Consider the following 22,559-nt stretch of genomic DNA (forward strand, 5'->3'; position numbering starts at 1 on the left):
ATCGATTTTTCACCCCCGAAAACCCCCACATAACAAATTTCAGCGAAATCGTTAGAGCGGTTTCCGAGATCGTCGGTATATATAAATAAATATACAAGAATTGCTCGTTTAAAAGTATAAGATTTATTCATGTCCAATTTGGGCACACATCCTTATAATGATTTATATTATATACCCTATTTTGAATCTAAAATAAATGCATTTACAAAATGCAGAAAAAATGTACTAAGTATATTGTTTGTCAAGTAAGTTTATTGAGGCGGAATATATAATATCATAGGTATCTATTTTACTATTTTAAAAGTATTATAAATAGGTCTAAGGAAGTTTCTCAAAAACTTAAAGCTGAGTTTAGACGAGCAAGTTATTGCTGCAAGTTTTGAGACAGAAGTATATGCAAGAAAGAGATGCAGATATGTGCCACTCACTCTTACCTATAGTTACGTCTCAAAACTTGCAGCAATAAGTTGCTGGTCTAAACTCAGCTTAAGGAAAAAAGATATAATAAAACAGCATGTTCCAATAAAAGATATTTTTATTACTTAAATGACGATGTATATGAATACAATATCTCTGGAAGCAACTGACGGGACTTGAACACTAACGACACTCCTTACCAATAGGTGCTACATCCTAAAATATAGGAATTTGATTATCTTATACTAGTTACCATATACATAATAAAACGATAAAATCAATAAAAAGCTTTATTAACTAAAATTTCATTTTTACCGTATTAAAACGGCTAAGAATAACAGTTAAATTTTGTCCTCAAGCAAAAGGTACCTACATACATTGTCACTTGCCTAAACATGAGCACGTTCTAACAAGTACTTTGTATAAAGATGCAAATTTCGTCCTTATCCTAAGCGATAATGAGGTACCTTTTGATTAAGAACGTCACAATATATGTCAAGTTTAACTTTTTACTAACATAATTAAAGATTATAGTCTTATTTCATAAAATCAAATCAGTCTCACATCGACAACCATATTCCAATTTTACGATAAAAAATATATAACTTTAAAACTGGAACCTGGATGTTGATGTTGCCATATATAAAATCGCCAGTTTTTAAAACGGGCCATATAAAATCATCGTTGTACAATGAAATAATATATGCAACATAAACAAATATCGAACGGTAAAATTAAAACACTTACACTAAGATTTTAGAGAAACATTTTTAATAGACGAAAGTAATGTCAGGATATTAGACATTTCAAATAACTCTTTGATGACTTAAATATACAAAATATTAAAAGCGGCCTTATTCATATAAAATCTTTAGTCAATAACACTTTTACATGAACATTGTTTGCTGGATGTATCAAATAGACAAAAATCTGAGACCTTCTATAAATAAGACCTTTTCTGTGTCACTATGTTATTGATTCTACTTTTAAAATAGTAAATTTGAACAACATTGATTATATACTCTGGCAAACTTTACCAGTAGAAAAATACTCAACCATTTGCGCTTATTTTTTTTTAATTTTTTGCACTTTTCTACTGGGGAAGTCATGTAAATTTTTAGTAGGTAATAATGGACCGTCTTATTTCTACATTATATTCGCCATTGAAAATACTTTAACATGATGATGTAATAAATAGATCTACTGTTCTATTCTCCATATGTATAAAACAGTATCCACACATTCAACATAACATGCAATTATTTGTATAATAGATGGAACGTTCTGTCCCCGTCACAAATGCATTATATAACACGCTCACATAAAAATAACGTTTTTCATAGTAGAAAAAATAATTATCAATATGGCAACCCTAACTTTTTTAAATCTACTCACTCACACAACACGATGACTTACGTACATACTATGAGGTCAAAATATTCAACACATTTAAATATCTATACTCGATCACAATATTAAAATAATCACTGAAACATCACAATAATATTTCTGCAAAAACTACAACAGCTATAACTGTAAAATTATTATTTGTCAAGGTGTGACTCTGGTCTTTGACAAAGCGTGTACAGACAGATGTAGTGCCAAAAGATTTTCCTACGTATTTTTACGGAAAGGTACGAACGTGTCATGCTATTTCAGTCAGTCACAGTGCAAGACGTACTGACACCGTCTGAACTAGCAGGACAAATACGAACGTTTCCGGAAAAATACGAAGGCAAAGCTTTTCGCACTACATTTGTACCTAATTATTTAAAAATACAACAACCTACATGTTTATGGATAGTTTATGTATTAAATATGCACACGAAGATAGTACCAAATAATATGCATACACGACCTTATAGCCCACATATTAAGGTAGCGAATGTGTGCCATCAACTACATCATTAAGTTCCTATACCTAGAATGTTCTACTCATAAGAGTTCGCATGAAAAATTACAGTTTATTTGTACAAAAACTATGCGCAAAGGTAAATATTAAGATATAGACAAGAATACAATTATGTACCCACATAATAAAGAAAAATACAGCCAGTCAGATTCTCAAAAACAGCGTTAGTTCGTAGATATAATGTTGATAAAATTGCCTTGGGAAATTTGCCAGAATCACTTAATTTTAATCAAAGACCAGTATCATACCGCAAAGATACAAAAATACTACCGCGAAAACCGAAGTTGACAAATTGCGAGAATCTTTTTCTGTCACTCTAACTAGACAGTTACCCGTAACTTGCAAACTTTAGTGTTTTGTAGTAGACACTACACGGCTCCACACGCTTGGATTTGCAATAAACACCAAATACCGAACACCAACCAACAGAAAACCGCATTCCCAGTCCAAGCTCAACATGTCCGTTTCCAGTTGCCGAATACCCTTTGGTTTGTGCAACGCACCAACATCGAATCCGAACAGTCAGTCAAACACCTATTCTCACGCTGGTGTTTGTTCGTAGTTTGCAATTGTTTTGCCAAGAGTGTGGAGCTGGCATCCGTTTTCACAAGTGACAGTTTGTTTATGGCACGGGTTCCTCGTCTGTCCCTTCTTCAGAGTCATACACCGGCGCTCCGTTCTTCATTTGAATCACAGACTTCTTCCGGTGTCTATGCTCTTTCAGATCTTGTTCGATGTTTCTGGAATAGAAAAAAACTTTTAGCCACAGAGAAAGTATAGCATAACCACCCTTGCCGTGGTATTGCGTTGAGGGCTCTGCAAACAGTGGTTCAGAGTGGAACAATTTGACTTAACAAGTTGTTAGTAGCACCTCTCTCTCTCTCTAAAGGGGTTTAGAATGAACTTGCCGGGCAAAACCTCGTACTCCTATAGGCTACTTGCCTCCTAGTCAAATCAGCTTCTTTTTAAGAACTGTCAAAACGATTTTGAACGACTTGCTAGTATGGAATTAATATGAAATCGAATTGAGTGACGTCACGGTCAACTCAGTTACTTTATATAATTCTATCTGATTTATAAAATATAAATTGGAGTTAAAAATAACTTCTGTCCATGTTTTCCTCATAATTTTCTGATGCTTTATTTCGTGCATGGTATAAAATATTTTATTTAAGAACAGTCAAGTTCCCTATTCGATAGTGGTCAACGGCTAAGTATGAGGAACCCTTATAGGCGTCAGCTGTCTCCCCAGTGGCGGCCAATTGCAGCCATCAAAAGCCGCAAAAACAAAAGCAATCAATTCAGTTATCGTAATTCTAAAATGCCCACCTTGCGCTGATGAGTGGGTGCAACGCGCTCTTGAGACTGGTGAACAAATACGGGTGCAGTCTCTCGTGTAGTGATAGTACGTCTCTGGCGCAGTCCAGTGGTTCGGAGATGGAGCACCGCACTTGTACTGACTCTGTTGAACGCTCACGTTCTTGCCTGCAATTAAAATGTTAGGAGGTTTAGTAAGTTAGGCATATAAATAAATACATATCTGCAGTAGCGTTCGCGTTCTGCGAATTCTTAGATATTTTTCTACCAATCATAGATAGTGAGACCAAATTTTCACAAGCAAGCTTTGAAGCGGGCTTCATGTAGTAAATTAAATGAATCCAGTCGAATCGGCGCAATAAAATCGCCCACTTAAACTACTCATTTGAAAACAAATATGCTTATAATAGCAAAGCGCGCGGCTCCGTGAGATTCACATAGGAAATGTTATAAAGTAGCACCACAGAATGCAGAACAAAAAGTGACCCTTCACTGTGCGCGTCCAGCACGTCGGTCAGCGCCAAATCCACGCAGAAATCCGTTAGCATACGCGCGAGGCTGAACGCGTCAGCAAAATAATTGTAAGCAGAGATTACTCGAAAGAAAATATAGTTGATAGAAACTAGTCCTTCATTGTCCTCGTTCTGTGCTTCCAGTGCCACTTCTGCGTGGAAGTCCGGCAGCATGCGCGCGGCTGCATCCGCGGACGGGTTATACAGAGAGTGCTAGCAAACAACAGATAAGAGATACCTAACCGTGTGGTGACGGATTGAGAATTTCACCGCCCCTTTTCGTCCTGCGAGTGTCTTAAAAGTCGACTGTGAGATATGAATTAAATTGTGGCGCAGGAGAGGCTGGCAACCTGTCACTGCAATGTCACAATTTCGTTTTCTTTCAATCCCCTAAGAGTGGCACTGAAACTTGAGTGGTTTCATGTTTGCCTACCCCTTTATGGGATACAGGTGTGATTGTATGTATGTATGTATGTACTAACCCTTCGTTATCTACGTCCTGGGCCTCCAGAGCCACTTCTGCGCGGAAGTCCGGCAGCATGCGCGCGCGGCTGAACGCGTCCAGGGCGCGCTCGCGCACGTAGATCAGCGGTCGGATTATGCGCAGGGAGTACTCCCTGGAAGAGAAAGATTGTGTTAAGTAAATAAAAATGTCATAAAAATCTAGGCACTAATAAAGGCAGCAAATTTGAAAAAAAATCCAAATCTATGGTGGAATCATCAACAAGCCATATTTAAAAATTGATTAAAAATGTTTAATTTTCATAGAAAATTTGAATTCCGCGCCATTCTTTAGTGCCAACATTTATGAAAATATATCTGGCATAAGGTGTTTTAATTTTTTTGTGTTTTGTGAAATACAGTTATATAAGTACGATATTTTACAGTGTGCAAGGATTTTGGAAGAGGGATGAGATCTATAGATGAGCTTACCTTACTTTATAGTGTGGTTTGACAGCTCCGAACATATCGCAGTGGCAGAGGCTGAGAACTACGTCATCGTCCATTTCCAGTGAGCCACTACAGGCAGCGTGTAATGGATATAATAGCAGCGTGTATAATATGATAGATAAATAAATATTATAGATTTATAACACAAATTAACTAAGACACGCTGTAAGTACAATATAAGATAAGATAAGATAATCGTTTATTGCGAACCATGCGCATTGTAATATACCTACCTACTTGAAAATAAATAATTCATTTTCATTTTTTCTTTTTTTTTCATGGTTACAAAGTTATTTACATATAAGTACATAGGATCACATTGTAGCTACTGGTGGGAACCTAACATTGGCTGTTTGTTACTTAAGCTATATCATTATTCTGACTTGTAAGCTGTTGGTTCTCCAAATAATGAATAAATAAATAATATGTAGGTATATAAAAGGATTTGAACCTGGAACAACGGCTACATCTTACGCTACCTACCATAATGCTTCGTAATCTAGCCTCAATAATGAAAGGGTGTCACTAAGCTTACCTGACTCTATAATGCGCCTTGACCTTCCCCAGTGACCCGTCATGACGATAAACGCCCTGACGGCGTAGTCTAGATGTTGTGCTACAGCCGCGACGCCATATCAATGAGCGACCTATACACTGCCTACCTATCTAGCCTCAATAGTGAAAGAATGTCATTAGACTTACCTGACTCTATAATGCGCCTTGACAGTCCCCAGTGAGCCGCCATGGAACGCGCTAGCGATAAACGCTCTCGCGGCATGGTCTAGATGTTGCGCCACCGCCGCGACGCCGTAACCGTGAGCGGCGGCCGCGGCGTACGCGCGCCGGCGGACCGCGTGCGACGCCCAGCGATGGAGCTCTGCGCGGTTGCTGTTGCGTCCTGAAAATTTAGATAGAATAATTTATTTCTTATTTTTGTCACCCTAGTTCACAATCGTACTAATTACGCGGAAAAATCGTTGTAATAAAGAGCTTATGTTTATGCACTAAGACACTAATTATAAGCATTTCTTCCCGCGTACCTAATTAGTACGATGCTGTGAACTAGGGTGATGTTTATTTTTATTTTTTTAGAACAGAAACAGCCATAATATACATCATACAAATGATTTTATAAATAATTCAACTCAAATCGTTACTAAATATAATTTCGTTTTTTGAATACTAATACAAGTACCTAAGTAGGTAAAGCCATTTCTCTGGCTAGCTGGACACTTTACACAAAGCTAGGAAGCCGCCCTAAACATGAATAGTAAGAAATAGTACATTACATCAGAGGCCGGGAAAATGAGGATTTCCGGCCAAGTGGGTATATACCGGATAGGGATACGAGGCCGGGAATCCGTTTTCACGCCGAGGCATGTATAGTGCTTTTCTCAAACATACAATGAAATAAATAAAAAATGCTCTAAAGGACAATATTTTATAAAAAAAAAAGTTACTTTGCAGGCCTAGGCCTAAAAAATAATATGAAATCCCTTTACAGTCCTCTCGAGTTGTTGCGCCCAAAAAGCGATACTTCCCAGCCCATTTTAAGGAACGTAATGACAATATTTCATTGCATGTTTGAGAAAATGCACTTTATAGTACCTATAGGTTCTTAGAAAAAATCCGTAAACCATTGGAAACTTGCTGCGATAGGAGATGACGGTGTTTTTATTCCCGCCTTGAACACTGAAGGCCTTGACCATGATGACTTTGCTAAGTACGTACCCATATGATTTCTTTTGTTGTTTTTACTATACTTTTTGTTGACCTCGTATAATATATGAACTTACTCTGTGAGTCTTCGTCATCCAGTTTGTCCTGGTAAATGAGCTTGACCCCCAGGGTCCGGCAGTACGCCATGAGATGTAGCGGGTCCACATCCGAGTTGGCCTCGTGTACGAATAGTGCTCCTGAAATTATAATATAACTTTTTAGACTAGATTAAAATAGGACGAAGATAATAGTATCGAAACTTATATTACGAGTATAATTGATAAAACTTCATCATCATTAACATCATCATATCAGGCATATATATACCGCTCACTGCTGAGCATAGACCTTCATTCTAATACTCCTGTCCTATCAGAATGTCCTGAACCAATGTCATCCAGAAGTGACTCGGAAGTTTCCAGATATTTTTTTATTATTATAAATGGGCTTACTCTTGACCACAGACTAGCCAAAGGCAAAGACGTGGCCTACGATGGAGTGAGCTCGCCCAGAAGATGCCTGTTCACTCTTGATTTGAAGGTTGCCGGGTTATATGAGCTCGGAAATATAGGCGCCGGCAAGGAATTCCACTCCTTGGCAGTGCGCATAAGAAAAGAAGAAGCAAAGCGCTTCGTGCGGATTCGTGGAATATCCACCAAGTAAGGATGGAGACCGGCCGTGCGTCTAAGAGTCCGATGGTAGAATGGGGACGGTGGAATAAGCTCGTGTAGCTCTTCGGGGAGTGCCCCGAAGTGCAACCTGTAAAACACCGACAGACTAGCTAGATCTTTTTAAAACTTCCGGATGTCATCCGCCCAGCGAGGCAACGGACGCCAGGCACTCATTTCCTAGTAGTTCAGTCACACCTAGGACAGTGGTGATATTGGCGATCCTACGGACACAGTCTAAGCTTGTGTAAGTAGGTAAACGCGTAGCATGCATGTGCGAATGAGATAAGACAACAATCTATGTGACGTTGTGTTGTCTATGTGACGAATTTTCCATACTTTTTTTAAATAGAAGTTTCCTAAGACTTCGCATCTTTGACAGCCTCCGGTGACTGTGAGGTTACCGAGAGCGGATGGGCGGCACTTTAGCGGGAGGCAGAGAATATTCTGACTGTACGATAGTACTCTTTATAAATTAATAAATGAATATTATAGGATATTCTTACACAGATTGACTAAGACCCACGGTAAGCTCAAGAAGGCTTATGTTGTGGGTACTCAGACAACGATATATACATAATATATAAATACTTATATACATAGAAAACATCCATGACTCAGGAACAAATATCTGTGCTCAACACACAAATAAATGCCCTTACCGCGGCGTAGCAGGCAGGGTCACTACCGACTGCGCCAGACTGGTCGTCTGTATTATACTGTGGTTAAGTAGAGGAAGTTCTTACCGATGCTAAAGTGCGTGCCCTTGGCCCTGGCGTAGAACTGGTACTGATGCATGGTGTGGAGCAGCGCGATGGAGTCCCGGCCTCCGGACAGGCACACCAGCACCTTGTCGCCGGCCCGGATCATGTTGTACTCTTGAATAGCCTGGAATTATAGAAGTTTATGGTGACATGGTGGCAGTTAACGCTACATAATAAGTAAATAATGTTCTATTTTTTGGTCGTTTTATTCCATTCCTGGTCTTGTTCTTAGCCACCCTTCTTACCTTATTTAAGTCAAAGACATCGATAAATGAGGAGTGTCTTTTCAAAAGGACTTATTTGTATAAGTCAACAGAGGTTATTTTTATCTATGTCTTCCTAGAGAATTAAACCTTGTTGACTTATAGAAATAATTAAGTACTTTTGAAAAGACACTCCTCAAATACTTTAAATCAGTAGGAAGTAGGTATAATCCACTCAAATGCTCTCAATTATTTGGAATTATGAGTCATTATGACTTGTAGTCAAATTGATCACTGTTGAAGAGTACTTTTTCAATCCTTTTCTATTTCTCACGTCATTTACCTACGGGTTGTCAAACATCCTGCAACAGGCTTATTCTCATTTTGCGTAAGTCAAGAAACATTCTTCTACGGTCTCTTGTAAACGAGTACGGATCTCATCTCAACAGTAGGTTTTCATGGATCCTTAGGTAGACAATGGCACTCACTCTCAACAACTTTCTAAGTCAAGAAGTATTATCCGCCTATCCCTACATCTCACGTCTCGCGTACCAACTGTATGGTAAAAGACGCCGCGTCGGGTACAACGTCGAGGCTTTCCCATACAGTTGGCCCGACGCTACGCTCGCGAGTCGCTAGATGCGGGATGGGGGAGCCCTTATGAGTAAGAGTCTCACCTCAACCGTAGGTTTCCACACATCCTTCGGCGGGCAGTGCCACTTCCCCTCGTCGTCCAAAGTGAAGTCTGGCAGCGATGTGTCGGAGCACGCGCTACTGTCGTCCTGCTCTGTCTCCTCCCAGCAACACTCCGGTTTGAACGAGCTGCTGTCAAAGAAAATAGGATACTTAGCCTTTATCGGGCAAGACTCGAAAAAACCGACAAATTCTCTACCAAGATAAAAAAGGATGGTGTTATAGGTATCTATAGGCTATTTATTGAGACCATTGGTCTTAGAGGGTCAAAAACAGAAGAATTTGTAACTAGGTATCTAAGCTACATGCCTAAAACAGAAAAGCGTTGCATATATACCGGCAACTATTGCATATTTGAAACTGTTTGACATATTGACCCTGGGTCCATTAAACGGAAAAAGTATGGGAGTGTGATCGAGCTATATGCTTATACGATTTTCAAGTTTCCTGGTTTAACATTGCTATTAAGAAAGCATGTTACGTCACGAAAAATATCTAACAGCAACGAATCAAAACAACATAGATCTACAAAGCGATGTTATTGCTACAAAAATATGGGTGAACTCGCGGAACGCTCTAGGAGGCTACAAAGCAAAACTCGTCAGCCGTGTCCACACACAGCGAGGCACTTCGCGAAGCAAGGTGCTGGGTAAATGATCAATGTTGACGTGCCTGACGAGGCAGGTTGCTTGGCCGAGTAAAACGCACACCTACATAAAGCGTTTGCCGCGCGAGGAAATTGCTTGGTGAGTTTGCGACGTGTCTCACTCTGTGTGGACCCGGCTTAAAGCTAAAATAATTTCAACGGATCGGATGTCGAGCTCAGGCAATGTTAGTTACAATTCCCTCACCCTTTGTCAAAGAGCTCGTCCCGCGAGTCCCTCTGGTCGGTGCCGTAGCCACTTGAGCCGCTCGAACGCGAGCTGTTCTCCGAACCGCTCGACGCGTTCGACGATCGGCTCGACCGTTTGTCCTTACATCTGCAACGGGGAATGTACCATGATACCATCTATGAAGGTGCTTGCAGAAGTAATGGACCTTGTCACAAAATTACTAACTCCGTTTCACTGACTCAGAAAGTCAATATTAGCACAATTTATTTTTCTTTCAATCCCTTAATGGCAAGAGTGGCACTGAAACTTGAGTAGTTTCATGTGTTCCGCTTACCCCTTTATAGGATACAGGCGTGAATGTATTATGTATGCATACAAATTGGTATGCAAGGGAGTCTATTTTTCTCCGAAAGCCACTATTTAGGCATATGAGTAGGTAACATTGAAAAATAAAATTGATAGAATAGTAGTTATTAGTGTTATTAGTATTACGCAAAACACTGAGTAGATTTATGGTCTAGGGTTAAGGTCACCCTGGCGGCAAATCATTGCAATATTTCATATTAAAAATGTCCTTATTTTTTGAAGTCGGTAAAAATGGAATTGGTCGCTTTCTGATTTGTTCGCACAGGGCTTCGGGAAAATCGACAATGTAGTAAAATTTAACTGAAAGCTTATAAGTAAAGATTCCTATATCTTTATTTCGCTAGAAAGAACACTGAGGGATCAATTACTTGTGTTTACGTACAAGGAAAGAACATTTGGCCAAATATTGGAAATTTTATCAACGATGATTGATTGAAATCCATACTAATATTATAAATGGGAAAGTGTGTGTGTCTGTTTGTTTGTCCGTCTTTCACGGCAAAACGGAGCGACGAATTGACCTGATGTTTTAAGTGGAGATAGTTGAAGGGATGGAGAGTGACATAGGCTACTATTTGTCTCTTTCTAACGCGAGCGAAGCCGCGGGCAAAAGCTAGTATATTATAAGTAGGTTAGGTAGGTATTTACGATAGATACTAGGTTCCTTTAATTCACACACGTTCATCGTAAAATGCGTAGTAGTCACGCTTTATCGACAATCGTTTGTAATTTAACCGTGTAGAATCAATTTCGAATGAACATCAAAAAAAGTTGAGTCAATTTCGTCCGGTATTTTGTAATTGAATAATATAGTTACCTATCCAACAAAAAATACCACAAAACATATGATTTGTTCTTAGGGCAGTCTACAAATAAGACTACAATGTCATACAGCGTGAAGAACGTGCTACTTTTAATCCAGAAGTTGCGGGTTCGAACGTCGGCTAATACGAATGAGTTCTTCTGAGCTCATATGTACCTATGCTATTAGCTAGTAGCTTTTCGGTGAAGCAAAATATTCCAATTCCAATAGGACCTAGTTTGCCCTCTATGTTGGAAGGTAAAATGGTCTACGTCAAATCGTGGGATTAATTGCTCGGCGCTCATGAGCTATATCAAAATTTCAGAACAAAGCAAGGAGAAAGAGCAGACTTCAAATTTAAATTGGTCAACCATTCAATTAATTCAATAGATCAGACTATTATCGCCTTTCTCGAAAGACTAGCGAAGGTCGAGCGGCTTGGCGCCAGCGTTAGCGTTGGCAACTTGGCACTGCCGTTTGGCACCGCTGCCCGATTAGAAATAGTTGGGATTGCCAAGATATGCATACGGTTATGATAGTGCATGCGATGAACTGATTGCGAGCTCTTTTGTTATTGACACAAAGTAAACTCATATCGATTTTAGTACTTATTCGATTTTAATTTAGATCCTTTTGGACCTGTTTAGGTATACTCTAAGAACAAATTAAAATATTTTTATTTTTATTTTTGCATGCGCGGATACATGCCCCCCCCCCTCCCCTGGAGCCTATATTGGCCATACAAATAGGCCACGTGACCCCCCCCCCTGGAGCCTGGGCCTTTACCACATGGATCCCCCCCCCCTGGGCACGAAGCTGGATCCGCGCTTGAATGTCTGCAGGAGTCACGTGATCAAACTATAATTATTTGTGTTAATACATTTTATAGATAATCACTAATACCTACCTTTTTACTTGAGTAATAAATAGTAGTGGTTGGAATGAGTGATCTCGACCGTTAAGTGACCTACCTATGTTATAATATCTACCGGACTTCATTTCTCTTGCTCATTTCCTTAATTATAAGAACATGAAAAACGCGTAACGGAACGAAAGAATAAAAGACAAATTATGAAAGATAATTTGTCTGTTGTCTAGCGTAAAACATTGTGAAATGAAGCATACCAGACCGCCCGACGGATTGCCAACAAATCTAGGAGCTAATTTGCTTTCAAATTGACACGAGCTACGACTATTGCCAAGTCTTAGAACGAGAGTATTAACCTTTCCATGACGCTGATTTCCTCAATGGATAACAATTAAATACCTAAATCGGGATACAGAATTGCGTCTTCAAGAAAATACAATGTCAAGGCTGATTGAGATTTTCGTTAGATGCAATGTTTGTACGGAAATATGAATCTACTACATATATAATTATCAAGTGACACTGTGTCAACTAGAGACAGTATAAGGGCCAGTAGCACTAACCACATTTAGCTGACTGATCAACACTGAGTAGCTAACAGTAACGGCTGGTCCATACAAACCGATTCCCACTGGCTTGCCTAAAATTGATTATTAGTAAAGTAGCTAATGTTTGTTACGGTAGGTTTCTTTTTGATCAGTGTTGCCTAGCAGAAATTTTCACCAGCCGCCATTGAGCTAACCGAGAAAATACCCATAGGTACCATAAAAGTTTGCAAAGGCGTTCCGATCCGCGCGCGTGACACTAAGGGTCGGTTGCACCAAATCGTCTGTCACCGTTAAAGCGTTTGTTAAATTTTATTGTACCTATGGGAAGTTCCATAGACGTCTGCTGCGTGACGATGATGTATCTGTCAAATGTAGTTGATGCAACTGGTCCTAAAACGAGCTTTAGTGACAAACGGTTGGTTAGATGCAACCGCGTAATTAACAAATCAAACTGACCTGTCTTTATTCTCCTGGTCGTCAGGTATGTCAAAGACCACTCTTCCCTCGGCGACCACCTCGCTGTATCGCTTGGCGGTACGCCCGTGGTCCCCGGGACACACTGGCACCCCCTCGATAATGTCTGGCACCTCACTCTTGTCATGTCTTTGGCACATTCTCAGTCTACCTTGCAGCTTCTTGGCTTTATTGGTCATCGTTGGGTCAGAAGACGTTCGCCATTTCACTGTAAAAATTATTTTATGTAGTTGCACAAAGTCGCATAGGTTAATAGTTCTAGGCAAAGACATAATGTAATTCCGTATAGACAGATAAAGTCTAAGAAAAAAACGTACCTCAAAACCATACAGAAAAAGGTATGGTGGCCTAGATGGCGTTACTTTGGCTTTGGGGGACGCTCGGCTAGATGGCTATAATATTAATATTTGACATTTTAACACGTATCAAGCTAAGAATATGGGCCAAATTTATTTATTTATTTAATCTTTATTGCACAACAAAATAAGGTACAAATGGCGGACTTGCGGCGGCGGACCAAATTGTCAAAACTGAGGTTCAAAAGTTTTAAGCTTGTGTCGAGAGATGGCAGTCTATGCACTGTGATTACACATTTTACTTTGACAGTAACTCTCTATAATATTTGATCCTCTTTGGTTCTAGGTCATAAGATATAACAATAAAATCTTGTTGTGTAAAAGCACTTCATTCGACTAATAAACTGGAGATAAAAACTGGACAATACCTGTACAAAACTAGATTTCATGAAAACAAATTAATGACACTTGTAATAAAGCCATAACGCAAATAAAATTGATGCATGCTTTGATTGATTTATATTACTAGAATCTACTACCGTAAACTCTTGCTAAAATAATAACACTTACCAAACTCTAAATATGAATCGGTCTCAGTGTAACACATGTTGATTCCACTGTCCTGTGAGCTGACTGAAGGGTTTTGGCACCAATGTTTCTTGACGGAGCAATGTCTACAGGTCGTATCTGAGCAAGCATCGTCATCAGAAAGTTTGTTTGAGCTTATCGACTTAGGCATATTTGGGGAGTTCTGTGACGATACCACCTGGATAATAGTTTCTGGAGTTGAAGTCTCACTGGAGTTAAAGGAAATATTGTGCGGGCCCGAAGCTTCGTGCAGTGGTGTACACTGAGCCGATTTTGGCGAAGGCGACGATGGAGATCTTTTGTATCGTCTATTTTCTTCTTCTTCAATATCCAACTGAGTCGGCAGAACAGGGCTCGTTGGACACTTTCTCAAACACTGCGATGTCCTTTTCAAATCTAATCCTAACTCCGGCCCAGATCCTATTCTCCTTCTCGCCGATTGTGGAGGTGAACTCTTTCTGGAATTATTTCCAACGTATTCAGGTGATATCATCTCGTCCACCTGATTAACCATTTCTCTGATTTCGCTCTTGACTTCGGAAGCCATTTCCTTCGACATTCCCATGAGATACTCAGCTACATCCATTACTGATACGGAGTTTCTATCACTCTGACTAGAAATTGAATTTATACTAAGATTTGACTGATCAATAGCATCAGAATTTTCCAAAATGTCATCCACCCTGGATATTACTCCGCGGATTTCTGACTTAATCTCAGTACATATCTCTTTTGTCATCTCTTTAACATAGGCCTGGAGATCTTCAGATGTCTGCGATGTCAAAGACGTCGTTGGAGACGAACGTCCGAGCTGACTACAGTCAGAAGTGCTGCTTTGAGTACTAAAGGGGAATACTGGAGGTGAGATCATGGGATCGTCCAACGATTGGAGATCTGTCTGACTCCCGCAGTTGCAGAAACTTGTCTTCTCAGTGACACTGTTCGGACTACTTTCTTTCAACCCGAGGTTCAGTTTTGTTTGTGCACTAAATGCTACAGCGGGACTATCTGATCCCAAACTGTAACATCTAGATCGGATCAGTAGAGGCTGCGCTGATTGTGGACACAGACGAAGAGGCGATAGCGATTCTCCGACAGAAAACTTAACTGGATGCGATGTCGGAGTACCTTCTTCTTTCGGTGGCGTTTCTCTTAGACTAGACTCCCTCGAAAAGAATTTTTGTTTCTGCTTCAATCTGAATATCTGACAGTCGTCGATGGCGGAAAGACTGAAGTGACGCGGTGATAAACCTAAGATAGGTGATGAAGTGATATTAGCTCTATTGTGTAGACTCTTTCTGGCGCCAGTGTATCCGGAAGGATCAAATGGCACAATATGCTTGACATTCGCTGACCGCCCCAACAGCAGGTCATGGGCCTCTTTTGGTAACATGAACCAGCGCAGATAGTCGATGCGCGGGTTGAAACTGACTTCCGGCTCAGCTGTCGAACATTTCATTGCTAATTTCCTTGCCCGGTTGAATAGATTTCTGGCAGTTTGCAAGCATTCTGTGTATGTTTGCGGGAATATTCCAGGACCTGAAATAACCGTTAACATGTTTAATGATTTACAAACAATGCGGCTATAAACAGTTCTCCTATAATAGATACAAATTCCCACAGCCATTACTCGTCATTGTGTGCTTACCTGAGACTCTTCTTTCGTCGGCCGTAACTTTTCCGTCATTGAACCTCAATGAATACAGTGATCGTCTGTCTCTTAGTGTGGAGCATGTGTGGTGTTTCCACTGTCCCGTCTGCGGGTTCACCACGTATTGGGGCAATATCTTCCATCCTTCAGTGGCCACCATTTTCAGAGCTTCAAGGACGAACGCGAGTTCGCTGTCGGACATGAAATATTGCAGGGAAACTCTGAAGAAGCCGGGCCTGAGGTGTTCGTTGTGAATGGGCACATCGGGAAGCTTGACGGCGCTGAGTTTCCTCACTCGTGCTATCTCCTTTTGTCTGTAAGGATAAACATGTTTTAATAACTAGATGCGACCTTAATTGCCATCATTTTAATAATGGCCTGTACTCAGTCACGTGCCTATATCTACTAAGTAGATTTCCGTGTTTCAAAAATTGCATAAATAACTTCGTTTGTTATGAGGTGTTAGGTTTAGCAAAATATTTTCGGCACCTAAATCCCAGTTGAAAACAACGCGAACCATAACCACGGTTAAATCAATATTGATTTTGCGATGTTTGCCAACGCATAATACTTGTATGAGCATTTCCATATTTATTTAAACTTCAATAAAAACGTAGCCAGTCTTACGTGTTTTACAAACTAGCACAGGACTATTCAAACTAGTTGACAGAGAGGCACCAAGCCTTTCGTCAGCTAGGTTGCCACTGTCGCCAGATCCTTGACATTGACATCGGTACGCAAAAATATTCGACTCACGTTTCCACATGCAGCAGCTTCTCATATTCCTTCAACAGCTGGTCATCAATGCCCAGTATATCCGAGCCGTAGTTCAGGTTACTATTCAGTCCTCCCCTGGCCTGTATGCCGAAGACGTCATTCAGCACTGCGCAGATGAAGTTGTGGTGCAAGAAGGTGCCACGAGGATGCTTCACCATTAGGGAGAAGATGGGCAGACGGCGGGCAGATGGAGTTTCGCTGCCGAGGAGTATCAGCTCCGGAATGTTCTTGATGTGTGAGAGGACTTGTCTGAAAGAGAAAAGAAGAATTTGGTAAGAATAAGCTGGAATATTTTAAAGCTAGAATTTTGGTATTCTCTTTCTCTATCTCACGTATTCAATACAAAATGGATACGGATATGGCTACGACTTGACAGGAAATTGGCAAGTTTCGTGATGAGAATGGAAAGGAAAACCTATATAATTGAGTATTTTTTATACAGATACCTAGTACACGACTAACATGATAGTTCTATAGACTTGTCAATCGCGGTAAAGTTGGAGCATTTTTATTAACATTTTTTTCTGTTATTTGTATAAAAAAACAGAAACATTAAACTACGAGTAAGTAAGTAGGTATTGGTTAGGTCTCATGTGTAAAGTGCGTGGTGAAACTAGTGAAGAAAATACAAGCAACATCAACGCAATTAGGTAATAATTGTCGGAACGACCTTTCGTATTATTACAATATTTAAGTTATCATAATATACCTACATAATGTAACTAACATTCAACACCCACCCCTGAAACGTGGGTTTTCAAAAAAAATTACATGTTTTTAGTGCTATAGTCGATTTTTGTTTCTAATAACCACCAATAACATAGTGGACGGTAGTTCAAAAGTAAACAAATAACATTTATTATGCATAATAAATAAAACTGAAGCAAAGTATGTATTTTCCTTATCAACCGCACGCGGTTGCCCAAGAGCCGATACAATGGTTGCACATATCCACTATAATTATTAACGCGTAACAATAGTTACAATGAGGCTGGTATGTGTACTTGTTTACCTCATTACCAAACAATTATGTACTTACAATTAATGCACTAGTGACTAGTTCATCAATCGGTTGTTTTTATCGCCTTGGAATACTAATATTAGCACATTTATTTTCTTACCGTTTCATACCATTTTTTCTGATTTTCAGGCGAAAAGGAAGATGGCGGGCGACACGACTTGGGCGCATTCTGCCCAAAATCACAGTATAATAAAGAGTACTATCGTACAGTATGGCTACTCCCGTTTCCCGCTGAAAGTGCCGCCCACCCGCTCTCAGTTACCTCACAGTTACCGCCTGTCAAAAACGCGACCAGTCGACCTGCCCTATGTCACTCACACAAGCATGGTAGGCGTTCACCTACACGAGCTTAGACTGTGTGCGTAAGAACGCGCCTCTTTCATGTAGGTATTTGATCGACATTGTCCGAGGTGTGCTAAAATGGTAGGAAAATTGCCGATGACAGGGTCAAGTGGGTAAAACGATCTCCTCGTTTTGATGTCCACCATACTAAAGTATGCCTAGCTACTGATAAAATTTATTTAATAGGTACCTTTAGATTCAGCCTACTTTGAAACCTTGGATCAACTTTTCCAATTTAAATTCAGGCTTATCCGAACTATTAGTAGACTGAAGATTTAGATCTCTGTAATTTGGAGATCTGTTCTTGGACACCAGCCAACCAGCGATACTAGCGCTGATTTGAAAACGCTCATGTTCTGCCCGGCATATATTATGATATTTTAATAGGCTGGTACTATCTACTAGCTCATAGTACAATAGTTTTTAGAGCATTTTCACATGCTAACCGATCCGATATCGGATGAAGGAAGGATGTTAAAGGCAAAAATCAAAGATGACGCCTTTAATGATGTATATGGGCATAATAGGTCTAGAAAAATAGGTGTAGCCGATATCGGACATAGGATACCCATGTCCTACATCCGATATCGGATCAAATAATGTGGAAACGCACTTAGTAGTAACTAGCAGGTTTATTTATACTCGAAAACCACAATTTAATTCCAAAAAAACTATTAAAAATGGCCAAAATTACAACCGACACATTGCCATTGCCAATGTCAATGTTTTTTAATTTTTAAGTAATGGGGGAGATACTTATCGAAAACAAAATTCGCAACGTTTTCTGAGAAATGTATTCTTACGTATAATTGAGGTATATGATGCATACATTTCCTCACAGTTTACATAGGAGCATATATTTCCCTCTATTTGCCCACGACGGCACGGGAGAAGGTAATGCGTTTAGGGTGAAGAGGTTGTGTGTTTATTATATACAAAGATTTATAGAAACTTGCTAATAAACATAACTCAAAATGCTTCCTTTTCCTGCATTTTTTCATTATCATAAATATAAATAAGCATCTAACCTATACACTACACATGTATTGCAAGTTAGCGGAAGTGTGTTTAAGTGTTACCTGCAATGATGCATTTTAATGTATTATTAAAGAGTTACAGATACTTACATTACAAGATTAAAACGTACTATAGTAACCATGCAACATGGCCGTGCAATCTTGTAGAGTGGTATTTAAAACTGTTCAAAGAACTATATTGAGAAATGTTCCGGCTGCTACAAATTGGCAACGACGGGAACGCAGTAGAAGACCCTTAAGCCGATATTAGACTTGCGTAAGAATAAATATGTCAGTGTGATGTGAATAAACTTAACTATTGTAAATCTCATTCTATTTACTTAACATTTGTGACTGATATAGCCTTTTCTAAGGAAAATGATTACGTTACATGGATTTAGGAGTAACCTTTCACTAAGGTGGAGACTAGCCTACTAGCAAAAATGACAGGAGTTAGTCGATAAAAGAAGCGTCAATCAACTTATTGGTTGCTCTTTGGACAGACTTTAGTCTTGAGTGTAATCCAAACGGGTCTGGCACTGCAAAAAAGAAAAAATCCAGGTAACGCCTTGTTTGAAAATCATTGCTAGAAAAGATAAAAAAGTAAAAATATATTTTAGCTTAAGTACTTTAATTTTTTAGGCTACAATAAGTCTGAACGTAGCTTTATAAGAATATTGGCAAACAGCTATTAACATTCTCATTGATTATTCTCATTATTCTTCCTACATCAGTAACCTTGGCTCCAGCAGAATCTAAAAACTACTGTTACATTTCATGTAACCTTTTTTATACCGCAAACGCTATTTTCGTACTGATTGTAATTTAATAGCTATTGGATCGAACGCGAAACTTGTGTGTGCGAGGTCAGTGTTTGGAAGAAATGACGTGTACCTAAATATTGTAAGCATAATATATACGGAAATGATATATTTTTTATGTTATATATCGCCTGATGGTAAGTGATTACTGCGTGTTATATGGTTTTTTTGTACAGTGGATTACAATTTGTTAACGCATTTAGGTTTAGCAAGTGATAAATTACTGTAAAAAAACTGTAGTGCGGCAGCTACTTATTTAGTAATCAACAAAGACCTTGAACTGGCTCATTGACTCTAAGAACATCGTAGTAACATCAACATAAGTATTATTGTGTAGATGTGTCGAAAGGTTTCACTTAATAACAAACTGAACGGCTCTGGAATCATGTGGAGTCGCAGGTCTTCGGTCGAACACTCTTTGATAGTGATCGTGGCCATAGATTATGATTATGACCAGAAAAGCCCATTGGCTATCAGTTTGCCGGACGACCTAGAGAGTCAAAGGTGACAGTATCGAATAAGTGTCGTCCCTTTTTAATAATATTAAGTAAGTACCATCACGTCAGGCTTATCTTATGGTAGAGACCTAGACACTACATGAAAAGACATTTTACTAAAAGCTTCCATTATTTAGTCGTTAGAAATAAATTTATTACTTATTTAAAAACTTTTTTCAAATATACAATCATACAATTCATAAAAAATATGTAAAAAATATGCAAATACGATCATTAAACTTGCACTGTCTTGATTGAATAAATTATTATTTTTTTATATAAAAAAACGTGTCTTAGCTTTTCCAACATGCTAAAAAACGGATTAGGTATGGTCACGACGTGAAATATGCCTAATTTAAATTCACAAAAAACCAGACAAAAACCAGTTTCAATATACATAATTCTATTATTCATTAGGTTAGGTTAGTAATGGAAAATTAGGATGGGCGGTCTATAGGCGACAGTCTATAGGTTCTATGACGCACTACTGGCAGCGTAGGTTATTTGCATGAATAAGCGATTAACTTTACATACCTATTAAATTAAGTATTTAAATAGCTTAGTGCTCAGCGGAGGAACTAGATTTAACGAACTGAGTTTATTGAACGAGTAGGTAGGGGATAAAACTTTAGCTAAATAATATCTATCAAAGTTTAGTTTATTTCATAGGTAAATTACACTATCAATAATTATTAATTATTCTAGTTTAGGTCCCGTTTTCTCACACATGTTGATTTAAGAAACACATTTAACACTACAATATTGTCAATGTGTTGTTAGGGTATTACCTACTCTATACTGAAATAAATGTCATATACAAACAAAAAAAAATATCAAGGCGTAAAATGCTGTATGTAGTAGATATGTGATATTTCATTTTACAGTAACATGTTTCTTAAATTATTCTCTCTTTCCATCTATTTTCAAAAGAAAGCATGATCTACCAAAATATTATCACAATGTTTAGGAGAGCACACTAGTGTAACATATTGACTATAACACCCGTACTATTTTATCTCATGTTTACGTCATTTCGTTCTATTTCCATAAGACCGGGCGCCAGAAACGTCCACCTTAACATGACCTATTATTTCATAAAACTAGTATGAATATACAGGTCTTCATTTGAGAGCCATGGTCAGTCCAGTTTCCTATATTGCACGATTTACGATGCCACGAGGTTATAACTGTTACAATTGCCAATGTTTTTAGCAGATATTATATATTATGCACGTTGGATGTACGCCTGTATTAACTCCTGTAAAATATATTTGCCATACAGTTTCATTTAGAAGGAATCTGTAAACTATTAAGACTACAAAATATACAAATACTGGAACTTTTACATTGTCATTTCTAACTTGATCTAAAACAATCTTTAATTATAATATAATATTTATGTTACAGAATAAGTGGCATACGAGGAAATACCATTATTATGCTTGTTAATTTACGATTTTTAATTAGTTTGCTTGATATTTGTGATTTGACATCATACTTTTTAGACAATTTAATAATTTGACTATATTAGTGTGTACTTAGATTGAAATAAAATCAATCAGCTATTTTTATTAAACGCATTTTTTAAACACCGCGGTAATGGGAGGCGATTTTTATGGGGTCGTTAATAGGTGCACTTACCTTATGAAACCAAGAATTTGCCAAAACATAAAAATATCAACTAACAAATAGGCAGCGGCTGCCAATGTCATTGTCGCTCGTAAGATATGACACGACACGATTGGTATATCATACAAATATTAATAGTGATCTGTTTGCGACGGTTAAATTTGTCCTCGGCATTGAAGACAGAAGGTCATTAACCGGTCGGAAGGTAAGGAATGATAACAAAATAAATTACAAATGTACCCACGACTGAAAACACAATGGTATACATATACATAATAGCAGCCCTGAGTTTTTTTCATATTTTGACTCACTTTGCAAAATGGCTCAACTTAAGTTTATATACTTATTAAAGATATCGTCACATGTTTAAGAAGTTTAACACTCTTACGGTAGATGTCGCTACGGGTCCCATTGACCTAAGTGGTGGAAAATTCCTTTGGCTTGGTTGAAGTCTTGATGGCTCAGTTGGCAGAGCGCTGGAGTATCGATCCAAGGGCCGTGAGTTCAAGTCTCACCCAAGGCAGACATTTTCCACTTTTAAATTTATTCTAAGCCTAATGGCATCGATTGCAGAAGGTTTCTGCTAATCAGGAAGTTAAAAATATCGTCACTACTTTTAAAAAATCTCGTATCTCACGCTGCTCCTCAAAGTTAAAACGCAGTAAGTCTATATGCATTCCATACATACTTACTACAATTTTCTTTTCATTAACAGACGAAGATACAAGTTTTTTTTTAAAGTAGTGACGATATGTAATATTTAGGCACAAAGACCCTGATAACTAGGGTTTAGCAAATTGTTTATTTAAACTAGAACTTATAATAGGGTGCATTGGAGTAATTTTGAAGGTCGTCTAAATCTCGAAAGTCACAT

General features: G+C 38.6%; 1 protein-coding gene across 4 annotated transcripts; it reads right to left on the reverse strand.

The window, feature by feature from the left end:
- Positions 1–517: 517 nt before the first annotated feature.
- On the reverse strand, positions 518–16,605 carry LOC125235963. 4 transcript variants are annotated; one of them, XM_048142629.1, is made up of 12 exons: positions 16,339–16,605; positions 15,580–15,896; positions 13,914–15,470; positions 13,030–13,255; positions 10,008–10,136; positions 9,141–9,285; positions 8,243–8,384; positions 6,906–7,025; positions 5,812–6,007; positions 4,641–4,775; positions 3,659–3,814; positions 518–3,069 (listed from the first exon to the last, which is right to left on the reverse strand). In XM_048142629.1, exons 1-12 carry the CDS (start codon positions 16,515–16,517, stop codon positions 2,952–2,954), a joined length of 3,420 nt encoding a protein of 1,139 aa, XP_047998586.1. In that variant the 5' UTR covers positions 16,518–16,605; the 3' UTR covers positions 518–2,951. The 4 variants fall into 4 exon arrangements, with proteins under 4 accessions (XP_047998586.1, XP_047998585.1, XP_047998588.1 ...); XM_048142628.1 differs by having other exon boundaries at positions 9,141–9,288; XM_048142631.1 differs by lacking the exon at positions 10,008–10,136.
- Between the last annotated feature and the right edge of the window lie 5,954 nt (positions 16,606–22,559).

This window comes from Leguminivora glycinivorella, chromosome 18 (genome assembly GCF_023078275.1).
Source record: "Leguminivora glycinivorella isolate SPB_JAAS2020 chromosome 18, LegGlyc_1.1, whole genome shotgun sequence".
Lineage (NCBI taxonomy): Eukaryota > Metazoa > Arthropoda > Insecta > Lepidoptera > Tortricidae > Leguminivora > Leguminivora glycinivorella.

Coding starts and splice junctions, on each gene's coding strand:
- LOC125235963 (XM_048142628.1), bottom strand. CDS start 16,517: ATGGTGAAGCATCCTCGTGGCACCTTCTTGCACCACAACTTCATCTGC. Junction 15,897..16,338: donor AAGCTGCTGCATGTGGAAAC/GTGAGTCGAATA, acceptor TTATCCTTACAG/ACAAAAGGAGATAGCACGAG. Junction 4,776..5,811: donor AAGGCGCATTATAGAGTCAG/GTAAGTCTAATG, acceptor TTTCTCTTCCAG/GGAGTACTCCCTGCGCATAA.